Source organism: Macaca fascicularis, chromosome 2 (genome assembly GCF_037993035.2).
Source record: "Macaca fascicularis isolate 582-1 chromosome 2, T2T-MFA8v1.1".
Classification (NCBI taxonomy): Eukaryota; Metazoa; Chordata; class Mammalia; order Primates; family Cercopithecidae; genus Macaca; species Macaca fascicularis.
In genome coordinates, this window is record NC_088376.1 from 1,880,452 (window position 1) to 1,899,788 (window position 19,337).

The 19,337-nt window shown below is 43.6% G+C and overlaps 1 protein-coding gene across 1 annotated transcript in view; it reads right to left on the bottom strand.

The window, feature by feature from the left end:
• Positions 1-1,255: 1,255 nt before the first annotated feature.
• RNF168 (ring finger protein 168) overlaps positions 1,256-19,337 on the bottom strand; it is a 35,895-nt gene continuing 17,813 nt past the window's right edge. The window contains exons 4-6 of the mRNA XM_005545277.5: positions 15,223-15,344; positions 6,079-6,160; positions 1,256-2,994 (exon numbers count right to left, since the gene is read on the bottom strand). Of these exons, the coding sequence (XP_005545334.3) occupies positions 2,056-2,994; positions 6,079-6,160; positions 15,223-15,344 (1,143 nt within the window). The 3' untranslated portion in view covers positions 1,256-2,055. The remainder of the gene's footprint in view (positions 2,995-6,078; positions 6,161-15,222; positions 15,345-19,337) is intronic.

A 19,337-nucleotide genomic window follows, 5' to 3' on the forward strand; every position in this document is an offset into this window, starting at 1 on the left:
TTTTCACATTAAAGAATAGATTACGAGATATCAGCAGAAATGCTGTTAAAGCTGTTTTTTTTACTAATCGTTGTTCACGTTAATGAAACAAAAGATCAATCATCTCTGAGCTAAATTTCACAAAATGAAATTAGTGTCTTCTGATTTAACTGTCACGAGTTAAGAAAGGTCAAAACCCAAGCACCATACTTTCTATTTCTGTTCATAAACTCAAATAAAGGGAGCATCGACACAAATGAACATATAAGAAAACACGTGGTTGTTTCAGGCTCCACAACATAAGATACTGTGAGGTAACTCTCCTGTAATACACTCCCATTTTTCTCTGGAATAGCAGATGAATAGAAATGCAGGTTTCCAAAAATTCACACAATTTAGTAACTAATTTTGATTTTGATGCCTGATAGTAGGGGGTGAAAAGCTACAAAACCCAAATGTTTCCTGTGTTCTTTCACAAAGGACGGGGAAGAGGATGCTCTGCCAAACGGCCCCTGCTGCGTCATTCTGGACCAGTTTCAATGACCCGGACTGTCAGTCACCCCATCCAGCCTCATCCTTATCCGGACCAGACTCTGACCACCCAATCAGTTTCAATGATCCGGACTGTCAGTCACCCCATCCAGCCTCATCCTCATCCGGACCAGATTCTGACCACCCAGTTTCAATGATCCGGACTGTCGGTCACCCCTTCCAGCCTCATCCCAGCTCTTAACTCCTTCTGCGTAGTCCAGTTTCCTTTCTGGCAACTAATTCCCAAAAACCGTGATTTTCTGATTTAACACTGATTCGAATCCACTTTCAACCAAAGGAAACAGGCCAGGTACGGTGGCTCATGCCTATAATCCCAGCACTCTGGGAGGCCGAAGCAGGCGAATCACCTGAGGTCAGGAGTTCAAGACCAGCCTGGCCAACATGGTGAAATCCCATCTCTACTAAAAATACAAAAAAAAAAAAAAAAAAGCTGGGCAGGGTGGCACATGCCTGTGATCCCAGCTACTAGGGAGGCTGAGATAGGCGAATCACTTGAACCCGGGAGGCAGAGGTTGCAGTAAGCTGAGATCACGCCACTGCACTCCAGCCTGGGCCACAGAGCAAGACTCTATCTCAAAAGAAAAAAAAAGGAAAAAAAAAAAAAGAAATATCTGGGATTTCCCACATATGAGTATGAATCCAAATTTTGAAACTCCGTCAAACAAAACAAACCAACAAAAAACACCAAAGGAAATGCTACAATGCCGAAAACTGAATTAAACTGGAGATGGAAATTAGATTACTTTAGGAAAATACCTTTTGAGTACTCTGTAAAACATGGGACAATAGCAAGAAAATACATTTTAAACCCTGAATGGGTTCCTTAATTACTTAGAATAGTATAATATTGCTTTGATTACCAGTCATGACGAAAAGGTGAGCAAAGGCTATAAAACATGCATTTTTTGGAAAGACAGTGGCACTGGGAGACTTATTGGAGTTGGCCAAAGCTTAAGCTATCTATAAGAATTGTAAAACTTAATACATATCCATTATTAAGGAAACGACAGGGGACCCCTGCTTACCGCTGAGCCGTGCAGAAGCACATGTGTCTATGCAGCCCTCACAACCACACAGACCTTTATTAAGGACAACGAGTGTGCCCCGAGAGCAGCATGAGTAACATGTGGATAAAGATTCCATGATAGAGGCCGGGCGCGGTGGCTCAAGCCTGTAATCCCAGCACTTTGGGAGGCCGAGATGGGCGGATCACGAGGTCAGGAGATCGAGACCATCCTGGCTGACACGGTGAAACCTCGTCTCTACTAAAAAAATACAAAAAACTAGCCAGGCGAGGTGGCGGGCGCCTGTAGTCCCAGCTACTCGGGAGGCTGAGGCAGGAGAATGGCGTGAACCCGGGAGGCGGAGCTTGCAGTGAGCTGAGATCCGGCCACTGCACTCCAGCCTGGGCGGCAGAGCGAGACTCCGTCTCAAAAAAAAAAAAAAAAAAAAAAAGATTCCATGATAGAAAAGAGCTTCACAGTCCAGCTTTACTAGATCACAAAGCACTCCCTTTACCAGGCATTACTTTGTGCACCTCTGAAACATCTGAAAAATACTTTTCTGTGAAATGCTAGGCTGTAGGGAATGAGCACTTTTGGATACATTACACTGATCTCTAGAAGAATTTGGCATCTTTCTTCCATTCACTGAATGCTTCAACTGCATCTTTAAAGACAGGTGCCTATTTTCGTCCCTGGAGCCTCTCTGCGGTTTTGGATGCTCTGTATGAGTTTGCCTTTTGGAGTTCCTGTCTTTGGGATTCTTCCTCTGTCCATTTGGCACTCTGTCTGGAGGGGAGGACGGAGCGCGGAGGTGATACCCATCTGGGGATCCTTTCTGTCGGTTTGGCACCATCTGCTCTTTATCCACCTCCTTCTGAAGTTGTAACGCCAATAACCTGTCCTGTTCTTCTTGTTTATGTCTCTCAAACAGCAGATGCTCCAGATCTATCAGTTTCTGGGTAAAGTTTATTTCTGTTTCCTCTTGATCTGGGGAACATTCGGGGGACGTTTTTCTTCTTTTTGCAGGAAAGCATGGATCCTCAACTGCTTCAAAGGAAGATTCTTGGTTTTTTCTTTTGGAAATATCCTTACTGATCAGTAGGCCCAGCTCTTCGTTTTCTGCCTCACCCGTGTTGTCTCCATTTGTCTGGGTCACCCCTGATGTGGGGGCACACCCACTCTCTGTTCTGCCACAAGGCGTGACTGCAGCTTCTTTAGGGTCGGGAACTCTGGTTTTAGGTCCCTCGTGACTTAAGACACAGAACTCTTTATCATGATTGCCTGCTCTTGTTTTGACATTTCCTTCGTGGTACCATTCGGCACCACAGGCACATAACCATGGCATAGGGGGCTCTGCTGAAGAATCTGCACCTTGTTCTCCAGTTCCAAGGGGTATCTGTGGAGAAAGTGTCGGCATATCTTCCATTTCTGTGTCTTGCCCTGTTGGGCTTTTAGTGACCTGGGGAAAAATGTCAAATCGGAAGATGTAAGTCCAATTACACCGATACTGTAGCGGAACTGTCACTATGCACTATTATTACTAATAAGGTATATTTCTTTCTTTTCTTTTTTTTCCAGACAGAGTCTTGCTCTGTTGCCCAGGCTGGAGTGCAGTGGCGCAATCTCAGCTCACTGCAACCTCCACCTCCCAGGTTCAAGTGATTCTCCTGCCTCAGTCTCCCAAGTAGGTGTATATTTATTCTTCATAGAATTTTTATTTCATGGGCAAATTTCGATTAAGCTATTACTTCATTTTTACTCCCATGAAAACCTACAGATTAAAACCCATAGACTAGATTCCTTTTTTTCTTTTGAGACAGAGTCTGGCTCTGTTGCCCAGGCTGGAGTGCAGTGGCCAGATCTCAGCTCACTGCAAGCTCCGCCTCCCGGGTTCACGCCATTCTCCTGCCTCAGCCTCCCGAGTAGCTGGGAGTACGGGCGCCCGCCACCTTGCCCAGCTATTTTTTTTTTTGCATTTAAGTAGAGACAGAGTTTCACCGTGTTAGCCAGGATGGTCTCGATCTCCTGACCTCGTGATCCGCCCGTCTCGGCCTCCCAAAGTGCTGGGATTACAGGCTTGAGCCACCGCGCCCGGCCGCATAGACTAGATTCCAAATATGGCCAATAGCTGGTATCAGGACCTGACCTCCTTTCACCTCACAAAGGTGCGCCAGCACAGGGGTTTTTAACCCTTTTCTGTACTGTGGACCCTCCTTTTGGCATTTAGGTGAAGCTTACAGACCACTTCTGAGAATAATGTTTTTAACTAAAAAAGTAAGATATATAGTAGCTTTACAAAAGGAACAATTTAATATTGTAACACAATCATTAAAAGGTTTAAAAAAATGTGATGTAATAATGTGCATTAATCCACTAAATAATAAGATCTACCAGCCAGTCTAGTAACTCATAATATCTAATTATCTGTGTCATCCCTGAGGTAGTACATCCACTCTCTGTTTTGCCACAAGGCGTAACTGCAGTCTAGTATCAACGTAGAGATATGTATAAATGATATTTAAAGATATCTGTAACATGGCCGGGCACGGTGGCTCACGCCTGTAATCCCACCACTTCGGGAGGCTGAGGCGGGCAGCTCACCTGAGGTCAGGAGTTTGAGACCAGCCTGGCCAACATGATGAAACCCCGTCTCTACTAAAAATCCAGAAATGAGCCGGGCATGGGGGTGGGCGCCTGTAGTCCCGGCTGCTGGGGAAGCTGAGGATGCACTGAGCATGCACCGCACTCCAGCCTGGGCGAGAGATTCTCTCAAAAAAAAAATAAACAAAACAAAACCAACAAGCAAAAAAAAAAAAAAAAAAAAAAACCACCTAGTGTTTGGAAGACAAAGCTTGGGACTTCTATAAGTTACTTCTATAAGTAACTTGACTGGGTGTGTTTCTTACCAAGACCCCGGAAGCTACATCCACTGTTAGAAGGAATAACTGACCCTCACAGGGCACGCGGCCTCCAAGTAGTTCATACACTCACTTGTGTGGCCTTCTTCCAGGCTGTCACCTTGGAGCTCTGCTGCTGAGGCCTCCTGCTGGACACATGTGCCTGATGCTGCCTTACTAGCACATTTTTCCTCATCTTGTAATATTCTTTTTTTTTTTTTTTTGAGGTGGAGTCTCGCTCTGTCAGCCAGGCTGGCGTGCAATGGCATGATCTCGGCTCACTGCAGCCTCTGCCTCCCAGGTTCAAGCAATACTCCTACCTCAGCCTCCTGAGTAGCAGGGACTACAGGTGTGTGCCATACCTGGCTAATTTTTTTTTTTTTTTGTATTTTTAGTAGAGATGGGATTTCACCACATGGGCCAGGCTGGTCTCGAACTCCCAACTTTCCACCCACCTCAGCCTCCAAAGTGCTGGGATTATAGGCATGAGCCACTGTGCTTGGCCTCCCATCTTGTAATATTCTTTTTTTTTTTGAAACGGAGTTTCGCTCTTGTTGCCCAGGCTGGAGTGCAATGGCACTATCTCGGCTCACTGCAACCTCCACTTCCTGGGTTCAAGCAATTCTCCTGCCTCAGCCTCCTGAGTAGCTGGGATTACAGGCATGCACCACCATGCCTGGCTAATTTTGTATTTTTAGTAGAGATGGAGTTTCTCCATATTGGTCAGGCTGGTCTTGAACTCCCGACCTCAGGTGATCCACCTGCCTGAGTCTCCTAAAATGCTGGGATTACGGGCGCGAGCCACTGCATTCTGGCTCCATCTTGTAATATTCTAAGTGAAGCTGGTGCCAGGTATAAGTTATTAAGTTTTGTGAGTCTGGATCACGTAGGTCAAGGATCAGTAGTCTATGGCTCATGGGCCAAATCCAGCCTCCTGTTTTTGTAAACAGTTTTACTGGAATGCATTCAAGCTAATGTGTTTACGTATTATTTGTAGATGCTTTCACACTATACCAGCATAGCTGAGAAGCTATGACACAGACCATACTAACTGCAAAGGCGAAATTATTTACTCTCTAGCCCATCAGAGAAAAACTTTGCTTTTTAAGGCAGATTTGCTTTTTATAGTATGTTTATTTTAAAAATCGTAGTTTCGGCCGGGCGCGGTGGCTCAAGCCTGTAATCCCAGCACTTTGGGAGGCCGAGACGGGCGGATCACGAGGTCAGGAGATCGAGACCATCCTGGCTAACACGGTGAAACCCCGTCTCTACTAAAAAATACAAAAAACTAGCCGGGCGCGGTGGCGGGCGCCTGTAGTCCCAACTACTTGGGAGGCTGAGGCAGGAGAATGGCGTGAACCCGGGAGGCGGAGCTTGCAGTGAGCTGAGATCCGGCCACTGCACTCCAGCCTGGGCGGCAGAGCGAGACTCCATCTCAAAAAAAAAAAAAAAAAAAAAAAAAAAAAAAAAAAAATCGTGGTTTCCTTTAGAGAAAAGGTGCTTTTTCTCTAGGTGAACCTAAGAGGACTCAGAAAGGGTGTCTGACTAACTTAGTGGCTTTTGTTAAAAGGTAGAAAACTATGGATATCATAATCTACAGCATTAATAAACTAGCACAACTCAGAACATCTTCACTATCAACATACCTTAGATACGGAGTTTTTCCTGGCTTCTTGTACAGCTTCAGAGTGTGAGGCCGACCCAAACGGAGATTTAGGTGTCAAATACCTGAAAGAAAAGTTTACCAAAGTTTGGACGCTTTGAAAGGCAGATGGTATGTACCCAACATAATAAAGCTATTTATACTGAAGGTTGTCTGGTTTGCTGCTTGACTGATTTATCACAGTGTATTTCATTTCCACGCTTCAGGTATTTTGGCCTAATGCCAGGACAAAATTTAATGGTTCAGTATTGATATTTTAGTGAAAAACAGAAGAGGAAGTAAAAGTCAAATCTAAATATTTCTTTTCTCTCTCTCTTTTTTTTGAGATGGAGTCTCCCTCTGTCACCCAAGCTGGAGTGCAGTGGCATGATATCAGCACACCGCAACCTCCACCTCCCGGGTTTAAGTGATTTTCCTGCCTCAGCCTCCTGAGTAGCAGGGATTAGAGGCACATGTCACCACCGCTGGCTAATTTTTGTATTTTTAGTAGAGACGGGGTTTCACCACGTTAGTCAGGCTGGTCTCGAACTCCTGACCCTCAGGTGATCCGTCCACCTCGGCCTCCCAAAGTGCTGGGATTACAGCCGTGAGCCACTGCGTCTGGCGTAAATATTTCTTAATTCTTGAAAAAACTGAAAAAGGCAAATAGTATCAAAACAATGCAAGACTCTGTAGTCTTCAAAAAAGTAATGAAAATGATGCTTTAAGCCAGGAGAAAGGATATGACAGCTGCTTCTTTATGCCAGAAACGTTGGCTGTTCACTACACTTTAAATCTCTACTATTGGGAAAAAGCCCACAGTTAAATTCCTTACTATTCTGGTATAGAGATGTTATCATATATACTTTTATATCAATTCTCTTCTTTTTTTTTTTTCTGAGATGGAGTCTCGCTCTGCCACCCAGGCTGGAGTGCAGTGGTGCAATCTCAGCTGACTGCAACCTCCGCCTCCCAGGTTCAAGTGATTCTCCTGCCTCAGCCTCCCAGGTAGCTGGGATTACAGGCATGTGCCAGCACGCCCAGCTAATTTTTATAACTTTTAGTAGAGACTGGGTTTCACCACATTGGCCAGGCTGGTCTCGGAGTCCTGACCTCAGGTGATCCACCGGCTTCGGCCTCCCAAAGTGCTGGGATAACATGCTTGAGCCACTGTGCCTGGCCCTCAACTCTCTTCTTAGAAACACGTATCTTTATGTTCTTTTTTCTTTTTTTTTTTTTTTGAGAAGGAGTCTCGCTCTGTCGCTAGGCTGGAGTGCAGTCGAGTGATCTCGGCTCACTGCAACCTCCGCCTCCCGGGTTCAAGCGATTCTCCTGCCTCAGCCTCCTGAATAGCTGGGACTACGGGCATGCGCCACCACACCCAGCTAATTTTTGTATTTCTAGTAGAGACAGGGTTTCACCATGTAGGCCAGGATGGTCTCGATCTCTTGACCTCAGGTGATCCACCCACCTCGGCCTCCCAAAGTGCTGGGATTGCAGGTGTGAGCCACCACGCCTGGTCATATCTTTACATTTCTAAGAATCTTCAATATAACAGGCTGTTTGCCACTGAAAACATTAAGTTTTTAATATAATGGAAAATGTTATAAAAGAAGGGGGAATAGAATAGAAAAGGCAGGCTACAAGATGGTAGGTATAGTTTAAAAACTGTAAAATATCAAAACACTCACATAACTATGTTTAAAAATGGCAGAAATTTCCCAAAATGTTGGTTGTCTCCAACTGGTGGTAACTTTGGGTGATTTTCAAAGAGCAGCTAGCTATTACTTTTAGAATTAAAGAAAAAAAAAGTGACTATAAATAATACACAAATCCATAAGTTACACGGTGTCAAAAGCACCAACAAGTAGCATATGGAACAATAAAACCTAAACAAAGATCTCATATAAAGAACATTCATTTATTCAATTCAATTATTCATATAAATGAATATTCCTTGCGGGCAAACAAGAGTACCTAACCCATGTATTTAGTTACATCAATCTATATATTTACTCTGTAAACTTTGAAGAACAAGAACCAAATTTTCAGTTGAAAAGAAGCTTAGTCTCATTTAGTTTCTCAAGGCAGAAAAATCGATTCCTTCTGCCAATGGTGATGCTGGACCACTAGTTACCGAGTATACTAGTACCAAAGCATCACTGTTCTAATTGTTGTTTTGAAGTTCATAAGCAAAGAACAAAATGTTATTACTTATCCAACAGAATCGCTGAACATTCATTAACTCTCTTGGATATTCCTTATTTATAATAACCAAGTAATGTATGAATACATGCTCATCCTAAAAAATTAGCGGAACTGGCCGTGGTGGTTCATGCCTGTAATTCTAACACTTTGGGCGGCTGAGGTGGGAGGCTCGTTTGAGGCCAGGAGTCCGAAAACTGGACAACACAGCAAGACCCATCTCTACAAAAAATTAAAAAGAAAAATTAGCTGGGCATAATGGTGTGTGCCTATAGTACAGCTACTCCGGAAGCCGAGGTGGGACGATCGCTTGAGCCCAAGAGTTTGAGGCTCCAGTGAGCTATTTTCTTGCCACTACGGCCTGGGTGACAGGGAGACCCTGTCTCTTAAAACAGAAATATGGGAAATATATGTCATCAGCCCTTTCCCTTCCCATGTTTTAAGAACTTTTTTTTTCTTTTTACTTTGAATCTGAATTTTTGGGATCCATTTCCATTTGCTTCCTTTAACGTTTTATATTAAGTTTCGCCTAAAGCTGCCTCCTTACATATTTTAGGTTCAGCCCAAAGGTTTCTCTGTACATAGTGAACTACAGCCTAAATGGAGGTGTAAACAGCCTGTAACATACTCTTGGGTCAGTCACCAAGTTTTGGCCAAAGGGGGCCAACTGTTCAAATTAGGCAAATGCCAAGCTGTAGCCGCTCTGGCTGTTTGTGCACCTCACTTCTGCTTTCCGTGTATCCCCTTCCTTCTTCTGTCCGTAAATCTTCTTCCAACATGTGGCTCCACTGGAGTCTCTCTCAGCCCACTGTGGCTCGAGAGGCTGCCCAATTTGTGAATTGTCATTTGCTCAATTAAACTGTTAATTTGTCTAAGGTTTTCCTTTTAACATATGTAATCAATTTTTAAAAAAATATGACTTCTACGAAATACACACTATCTTTTTTATTTATTTTATTTTTTGGGGGACACAGCCTCGCTATGTCGCCCAGGCTGAAGTACAATGGCACGAGCCTCCTGGGTTTAAGCAACTCTCCTGCCTCAGTCTCCCAAGTAGCTGGGATTATAGGCATGCACCACCAGCGAATTTTTGTATTTTTAGTAGAGACAGGCTGGTCTCGAACTCCTGACCTCAGGTGATCCGCCCACCTAGGCTTCCCAAAGTGTTGGGATTACAGGCATGAGCACCTGGCCATTGTTTTATTTATTTATTTTTTTGAGACGGAGTCTCACTCTATTGCCCAGGCTGGAGTGCAGTGGCGCAATCTCAGCTCACTGGGTTTTAAGCAATTCTCTCTGCCTCAGCCTCCTGAGTAGCTGGGATTACAGGCACTCGCCACCATGCCTGGCTAATTTTTGTATTTTTAGTAGAGACGGGGTTTCACCATGTTGGTCAGGCTGGTCTTGAACTCCTGACCTCAGGTGATCCACCCACCTCGACCTCCCAAAGAGCTGGGATTACAGGCATGAGCCACCACACCTGTAAGGCAGGGTCTCGCTCTGTCACCAAGGCTGAAGTACAGTAGCACCATCACAGTCCACTGCAGCCTTGACCTCCCAGGTTTAAGTGATCCTGCCACCTCAGCCTCCCAAACAGCTGAGACCACAGGCATGCCACGCCCGGCTAATTCTTGTTATTTTTTGTAGAGACAGGGTTTCCTTTCCGCATGTTGCCCAGGCTGGTCTCAAACTCCTGGGCTCAAGTGATCCACCTGCTTTGGCCTCCCGAAGTGCTGGGATTGCAGGTATGAGCCAGCACACCCAGCCTCACACTCTTTTTTTTTTGAGATGGAGGCTCGCTCTGTTGCCCAGGATGGAGTGCAGTGGTGTGACCTTGGCTCATGCAACCTCTGCCTCCTGGGCTCAAGCAATTCTCCTGGCTCAGCCTCCCCAGTAGCTGGGATTACAGGTGCCCGCCACCACGCCTGGCTAATTTTTTTGTATTTTTAGTAGAGACGGGGTTTCACCATGTTGGCCAGGCTGGTTTTGAACTCCTGACCTCAAGCGATCCACCTGCCTCAGCCTCCCAAAGTGCTAGGATTACGTGCGTGAGCTACTGCACCCGGCCCGTGATTTGCTTTTTTTCACTAATGTCTTAAGATCTTTCCAAGTCTGCCTTATGACAACAAACAGTTTATGAGAGAACGGTCATATAACGTATGTAAGAATCACAGTACAGCACGGATGGGGAGGGGGACACTGACTGGAAAGGGAAAGGGCACGAGCACAGCTTTGTAAATATTCCCTGTCTTCATCTGGAGGGTGGTTTATACATACACAAAAATTCACCAGAAAGTATACTTAGGATTGGTGCCCCGTCTTTTTAAATTTAAACTATCTTACTTTTTCTTTTGTACCCTGTCTTATGGTGCTGAAGACTGGTGCACTTTAAAATATGTGTTTGCTGCTCTGTGGTCCATTAAAAACAAAACAAAACAAAACAAAAAACATGTTGTTCTTCTAAAAAATTTAAACATTTCGATTACCATGAAAGCCTATATGCTTATTACATGGTTGAAGGGAAAATAAATCATTGGTTCTAAAGGCTCCTATGGGGCCTCCTCATCTCCCACCTCACACTATCCTGAGTTTCTTATATCTTACTTTTTAAAACAGATTTACCACACTTTTGCATCTCTAAACACTTTACTGATTAGCACTGTATGATTCTGAGTGAGACTCTGTCTCAAAAAAAAAAAAAAAGAAAATCTGAAAAGTTGGAATTCTGACTCGAATTGCACTAACTCTATTGATCAGTTTGAGGAGATCTGACCATTTTGTAGTATTAGGCATCATCTTCTAACCCATGAATATTGTATATTTAATATAGTACAATGTTCTCCATGGGTCTTACAGATTTTTAGTTTTTTGGAGACATGGTCTTGTCTGTTGCCCAGACTGGAGAGCAGTGGTAAAATCATAGCTCCCTACAGCCACAACCTCAGGCTCAAGTGATCTCCTGCCTCAGCCATCTGAGTAGCTGGGACGACAGGTGCGTCATCATGCCTGGTTAATTTTTTTTTTTTTTTTTTTTTGAGACGGAGTCTCGCTGTGTCGCCCAGGCTGGAGTGCAGTGGCCGGATCTCAGCTCACTGCAAGCTCCGCCTCCCGGGTTCCCGCCATTCTCCTGCCTCAGCCTCCGGAGTAGCTGGGACTACAGGCGCTGCCACCACGCCCGGCTAGTTTTTTTTTTTTTTTTTTTTAGTAGCGACGGGGTTTCACCGTGTTAGCCAGGATGGTCTCGAACTCCTGACCTCGTGATCCGCCCGTCTCGGCCTCCCAAAGTGCTGGGATTACAGGCTTGAGCCACCGCGCCCGGCCCTGGTTAATTTTTTAAAATTTTTTAAGAGATGGGGTCTCCCTCTGGTGCCCAGGTTCGTCTTGAACTCCTGGGCCCAAGCAATCCTCTCGCCCAGTCTCCCGAAGTGCTGGGATTACAGGCATGAGCCATCATGCTTGGGTCAGATTTTAATACATTGATTTCTAAGTACTTTTATTTTCTGATACTACTATCAACAGAGTATTTTTAAAGTTACATTTTATAACTGACTTTTTGTATAGATTTTATATCTGGCAACCTTGCTAAACTCTTCCTTCTAAAAATGCACCTCTGACTTTTTGGGTTTTCTACATAGTTACACCGCCTCTGAAGAATGATAGCTGCTTTTCCCCTCCTTTCCAGACTCATATGTTTTATCTCCTTTTATTGTGTTACTGTGCGAACTAAAATCTCCAACATGAGTCTGAAAACAGGTGGAGAGTAGCAGGCCACCTTTGTGTTTTCCTGACCTTAAAAGGGGAATGGCTGGGCACGGTGGCTCACTCCTGTAATCCAGGCACTTTGGGAGGCCCAGGCAGGAGGATCGCTTGTACCCAGGAGTTTGAGGTTGCAGTGGGCCATGATCACACCACTGCACTCCAGCCTGGGTGATAGAGCATGCAAGACTCTGTCTCAAAAAAAAAAAAAGAAGGAAATAATTTCCATGTTCCCCTATTAAGTATGATATGTGATGGAAGATTTTGGTAGATATCCTTCAACAGGTTAAAAAAGTTTCCGTTACCACTTCGTTAAGAATTATCATCTTGGCCGGGCGTGGTGGCTCAAGCCTGTAATCCCAGCACTTTGGGAGGCCGAGACGGGTGGATCACGAGGTCAGGAGATCGAGACCATCCTGGCTAACACGGTGAAACCTCGTCTCTACTAAAAAAATACAAAAAACTAGCCGGGCGAGGTGGCGGGCGACTGTAGTCCCAGCTACTCGGGAGGCTGAGGCAGGAGAATGGCGTGAACCCGGGAGGCGGAGCTTGCAGTGAGCTGAGATCCGGCCACTGCACTCCAGCCTGGGCGACAGAGCGAGACTCTGTCTCAAAAAAAAAAAAAAAAAAAAAAAAAAAAAATTATCATCTCATGTATTTCATATTCATACAGCTAATGGAATAACTTGCATTGATTCCTTTTCTACCATTAAACCAGCAATGTATTCCTGGAATTGTCTTTTTAAATACATTTTCAGCTGCTGTCTTCTTTTCTGAGACATGATCCTGGCTCACTGCAGCTTCGACCTCCTGGGCTCAAGCAATTCTCCCACCTCAGCCTCCCAAGTGGCTGGGGTTATAGGCATGTGCCACTGCGTTTGGCTAATTTTTTTATTTTGTGTAGAGACAGTGTCTTACTATGTTGCCCAGTCTGGTCTTGAACTCCTGGCGTCAAGCAATCCTACTACCTCAGACCTCAGCCTCCCAAAGTGCTGGGATTATAGGCATGAGGCACTGCCCGGCTTCTTTCTTTCTTTTTTTTTTAAAGAGACAGGATCTTGCTATGTTGTCCAAGCTGGTCCCAAAGTCAAAATCCCTGGGCTTAAGCAATCCTCCTGCCTCAGCCTCCCAAGTAGCTGGGACTACAGGTACGTGCCACAACACCTGGCTGCCCTTTCTTCTTTCTTGATATGGCATGTAAAGCCTTCTAAATACCACTTTAGCCACATAGCAGTTTTCACGCATATTTTCAGTTCTGTATTTCCAACAAAATTTACTCTTCAATCAACAAGTTGTTTAGAAATTTTTCTTAGTTTTAAAACTACATAATCCTGTTATTCATTTTTTTTTTTTTTTTTTTTTTTTTTGAGACGGAGTCTCACTCTGTCGCCCAGGCTGGAGTGCAGTGGCGTGATCTCGGCTCACTGCAAGCTCCGCCTCCCGGGTTCACGCCATTCTCCTGCCTCAGCCTCCCGAGTAGCTGGGACTACAGGCGCCCGCCACCTCGCCCGGCTAGTTTTTTTTTTTTTTTGTATTTTTAGTAGGGACGGGGTTTTACCATGTTAGCCAGGATGGTCTCAATCTCCTGACCTCGTGATCCGCCCGCCTCAGCCTCCCAAAGTGCTGGGATTACAGACGTGAGCCACCGCGCCCGGCCCTGTTATTCATTTTTAAACTTTTGAATTGCGGTGGAATTCACATAAAATTGAACACCACATTTTGTTTACCCATGCATTTGTTAATGGACATTTGGGTTGTTCTACCTTTTGGTTATTTGAAAGATGTTGACACAAATATTCATGTACTAGCATTTGTCTGAATACCTGCTTTCAGTTCTTTTGGGTACATACCTAGGAGTGGAATTGCTGGGTCATGTGCTAATTCTGTTTAACTTTTTGAGGAATCACCAACTGTTTCTGCAGCCACACCACTTTACACTCCTACCAAGCAATGCGCAAGGATTCCAGTTTCTCCACATCTTTGTCCACACTTACTCTTTTCCCTTTCTGTGGATTATAGACATTCTAATGGGTATGAAATGCTATCTCACCGTGGTTTTGATATGCATTTCCTTAATAACTAATGATGTTAAACATATTTTCGTGTACTTATTGGCCATTTGTACATCATGGGAAAAACGTCTACTCAAGTCCCTTTGTCCAGTTTTTAATTATTTGTCTTCTGTTGTTGAGTTAGAAGAGTTTTCATATATTCTAGGAAACAGACTTTATCTGTTTTTAATATTGTTACAACTTTAATCCGTCAGTTTCTCAATTTTTGCTTTTAAATCCTTAGTTTTTTCTTGTATTTCTGGTAATTTTTTATTTTTAAGTATTTCAAAGTATATATTTAGATACATAAAGATTCATGAGTTATATAGCCTTAAGCAGAATATTGTATCCATATGAAATACCTCTGCATTTTAGTGGTTTTCTCTTCATTTTACTTTGCACATCGAGAACTGGCGACCCTGATATTGTCACATCTTTTTTTTTTTTTTTTAAATAGTACCTCCCTCATTTAACATTCCCTTCTCCTAAGCTTCCTCCCACCCCAAATTCAAAATTCCAACAAATCTTGGAAGGAGGTGAGTTACCTGCACATACTTCCTCAGTTAAACCAGAAGTCCTGACATTATTTTTCAAGTCTACATGGTGGTTTTTAAACTTTTCCAACTACGAATCACACGGGAAAGCTGATGTTCGCACAAAGCCGCCAACCCCACCGAGTACTTGACCCTGGAGTGTGGTGAAGCTCAGTCTCGCCACCCGGGACTACCTGGCTCATGCATTCGGTGTAACAGAGAAGAAATACGAAGACAAATTGTAAACTCCTTCAATGAAGATAAGCCTATCCGGGACCAGTTTTATTCATCTGAATTTAAACCAAGAGGAAGAGGAATCCGATGGTTCACTTTGAGAAAAGTGGAAATCCTGAGCCAGTAAGATAAAGTATAAATCTGCGCAATAACTGGCTGACTGAAAAGCCTGCCACATTTCACCTCTCTCTTCATGCTAGCCACGAGGAAGCTGTGTGAGTAGCTCTCTCCTTTTCACTTTACCTCAACCTCAGACTATCTTTATACAAAGTTCATGGACCAAACTTCGAGAATCAGTAGTCTATATGAACAGAAAACGCTGGCATATAGTAGGAGGTCAATAAGTAATTCAGAGCCACACTCACTTACTTCTGAATATTTCCAGGGTTTCTTTGTTTGTTCTTACTTTTCTTTTCAGACTTGGGTGTAACTGGATCAGATTTTCTGGAATTCAACGGAGAAGCCGAGATACTTCCCTCACAGTAATTGTTCTTCAACAATAGAAAAAGCGTAACAGACATTATGAGAGAGAACTTTATGATAAAATAAGCTATTAATTTGACAAATTCAGAAATCCAAACAGCATTTTTCAGAAATTATAGTTCCATTTAAATTCTATACATCCCTTGAAGAATACTGGCTATGCAAAAATCAGAATAAACTATGTTCATCTAAGTTGGTCTAAATTAATTACATTTTTACTGTATATCATCAAGCACAAAATAAGGCATAATACTAATCTCATCAGCTGATAATTCCTGTTGATTTTTCTTTCCTTTCTTTTCTTTTTTCAGACAGAGTCTCGCTCTGTCGCCCAGGCTGGAGTGCAGTGGCGCGATCTCAGCTCACTGCAAGCTCCACCTCCCGGGTTCCCGCCATTCTCCTGCCTCAGCCTCCCGAGTAGCTGGGACTACAGGCGCCCGCCACCTTGCCCGGCTAATTTTTTTTAGTAGAGACAGGGTTTCACCGTGTTAGCCAGGATGGTCTCGATCTCCTGACGTTGTGATCTGCCCGCCTCGGCCTCCTAAAGTGCTAGGATTACAGGCGTGAGCCACCATGCCCAGCCTTTTTTTTTTTTTTTTTTTAAAGACAAGGTCTCACTCTGCTGCCGAGGCTAGAGCGCAGTGCAGCAATCACGGCTCCTTGCAACCTTGACCTCCCATGTTTAAGTGATCCTCCTGCCTTCACCTCCCATGTAGCTAGGACTATAGGCATGAGCCACCATGCTTGGCTAGGTGGGTTTTTTTGTTTTGTTTTGAGACAGTCTTACTCTGTCATCCAGGCTGGAGTGCAGTGGAGTGATCATAGCTCATGTAGCCTCAACCTCCTGGGCTCAGACAATCCTCCCATCTTAGCTTCTCGAGTAGCTAGGACACAGGCATGTGCCACCATGCCCAGCTACTTTTTAAAAAATGTTTTGTAGAGATGAAGTCTCACTATGTTACCCAGGCTGGTCTCCAACTATTAGAAGCAAGTGATTCCCCCACCTCAGCCTTCCAAAGTGTTGGGATTGTAGGTCTGAGCCACTGCGCCCAGCCTGTTGATTTTTCTAATAAATAATTTTACATAATTACTTTTATCTATATGGACATATTCAAAGAGCTGTGGATATACCCGAAAGAAGAGTTCTATGTAATAATATTTTAGTTCTGGACTTTAAGGGCATATCAATAAAAATCATAAACATTTACTTGCTGTACCAGTCTCATAAGTTTCTTACCACCCTAATGGAAAAGTTCATATATGGTGATGATGAATATTTGGCCTTAAACCACCAAACTTTCATAAATAAATAGAAAATTATTCTAGGCTGGGTATGGTGGTTCATGCCTGTAATCCCAACACTTTGGGAGGCCGAAGTGGGTGGATCACATGAGGCCAGGAGTTCAAGACCAGCCTGGCCAACATGGCGAAACCCCATCTCCACTAAAAATACAAAAATTAACAGGGTGGGGTGGTGCCTGTTATCCCAGATACTCGGAAGGCTGAGGCAGGAGAATTGCTTGAACCAGGAGCTGAGGCTGCACCACTGCACTCCAGCCTGGGTGACAGAGTGAGAGGCTGTCTCAAAAAAATTAGTTAAAAAGAAATTATTCTACAATATCAATAAATCTACTCATAAAAAATAAGTTAAAAAATTATTCTACAGTATCAATGAATCTACTCATAAAAAATAAGTTAAAAAATTATTCTACAATATCAATGAATCTACTCTTATAATACCATGGGAAAACTAGATATATTTCTTCCCTATTCCAATTATTATTCCATTGGTCAATGACTTTTATTTAGTTTCCTGATTGTGATTTCTAAAGTGATTCTACTCAAAAGACACATAAAAAGGTGCATATAACCCAAAATTTGGGTATATTATTATGAATGGTATGCCTCTCAAAAAAGAAAAATATTCCCAATTCTGAGTATACTCATTTTGGTAAGTGTGTGTGTGTATATATATAAAAATATATATGTACATATACACATATATAAATATATGTGTATATATAAATATACGTATATATGCATATAAATATATGTATATATAAAAAACACATATATATTTTATTCTATTGTACTGTATTTCCCAGAGTAAGACCTGTCTCAAAAAACAATACAATAGAATAAATACAATAGACAATAGTCCTATTGTATTTCTCATGATTCGATGGTAAGTGTATGTTAAGATATCTGTTATTTGAAAGCTGAGGAATTGTTTTCGGAGGCTCTCAAACCTGAACGTTTCACGCTTCCCTAGATGCCTCTGAAGATAGAATTCCCTAGGTCCCATCCCTAGAGACTCTGATTTAATAGATTTGGAGTAAATAGGAGAGTTCGTATGTCAACAGCACTCCCAGGTTACTCTCCCAGGCTCGTTCAAACCACTAGGCTCCACTGTACCCTCTGATCTTAAAGTATGTGTTTTATCACACGCCCTTTAATTCATTGTTTTACATGCAGCAATTTAACTACAGGAAGCATAACATCCAAGTTTAATACATTATCTAAAAATTTAATGTGCTTTACTTTCAAAATGTGATTTACATCCATAAAATGGAATATTGTTCTACTCTTTAAAAGAATTAGATTGACTACATGTAGTAATATGAAAAATCTCTAAGATGTATCAAGTGGAAAAAATGCAAGCAGCAAAACAGTGTGATTGCTTTTATATAATCCTTTTTAGGTGAACAAAGAAAAAAAGCTGGCCGGGCGCGGTGGCTCAAGCCTGTAATCCCAGCACTTTGGGAGGCCGAGGCGGGCGGATCACAAGGTCAGGAGATCGAGACCACAGTGAAACCCCGTCTCTACTAAAAATACAAAAAATTAGCCGGGCACGGTGGCGGGCACCTGTAGTCCTAGCTACTCAGGAGGCTGAGGCAGGAGAATGGCGTGAACCCAGGAGGCGGAGCTTGCAGTGAGCCGAGATCGCGCCACTGCACTCCAGCCTGGGCAACAGCGTGAGACTCCGTCTCAAAAAAAAAAAAAGCTTTTTTTTTGAGACGTTCTTCCAGGTTGAAGTGCAGTGGCGAGATCAGCTCACTGTAACCTCAAACTCCTGGGCTCAAGGGATCCTCCTGCCTCAGCCCCTCCCAGTAGGTGGAGCTACAGGCACGTACCACCACACTCGGCTAACTATTTTATTTTTCTGTAGAAACAGAGTCTCACTTTGTTGCCCAGGCTGGTCTCAAACTCCTGGGCTCGAGCAATCCTCTCGCCTCAGCTTGTCAAAGTACTGGGATTACAGGCCTGAGCCATTGCACCCTGGCAAGAAAAAAGTTGTAAGAAACTGTTAATAGTGGTTACCTTTGGGGAAAGAGACTGATATAATTGGAAAAGGAACGGGAGTGGAGAGGTGAAAGAAGGTTTAAAAGGAAGCTTTCATTCTTCACTGAATAGCTTTCCTACATATAAAAAAGTTTTTAAACAATCTGCAGTGACTCACGCCATAAACCCAGCATTTTGGGAGGCTGAGGCAGGTGAATGGCTTGAGCCCAGGAGCTTGACATCAGTTTGGGAAACATGGCAAAACCGTGTCTCCATAAAAGATCAGCTAGGCATGGTGGCGCAAGCCTGTAGTCCCAGCTACTCGGGAGGCTGGAAGGGTCACCAGAGCCCGGTGGTCGAGGCTGCAGTGAGTCGTGATTATGCCACTGCACTCCAACGTGCATGACAGAGTAAGACCTGTCTCAGAAAACCAGAAACCCCAAAACCTGGATTAGAGCAAACATGTAACAATATGCAAAACAATTTTACTTTAGGTAAAGCAAAAATGTCATCAATAGCTTCTAATTATGGCAACGCCATCTCTTCTGTTCTTTGAAAACCACAGTCAGGTTGGGCGCGGTGGCTCAAGCCTGTAATCCCAGCACTTTGGGAGGCCGAGACGGGCAGATCACGAGGTCAGGAGATCGAGACCATCCTGGCTAACACGGTGAAACCCTGTCTCTACTAAAAAATACAAAAAACTAGCCGGGCGAGTTGGT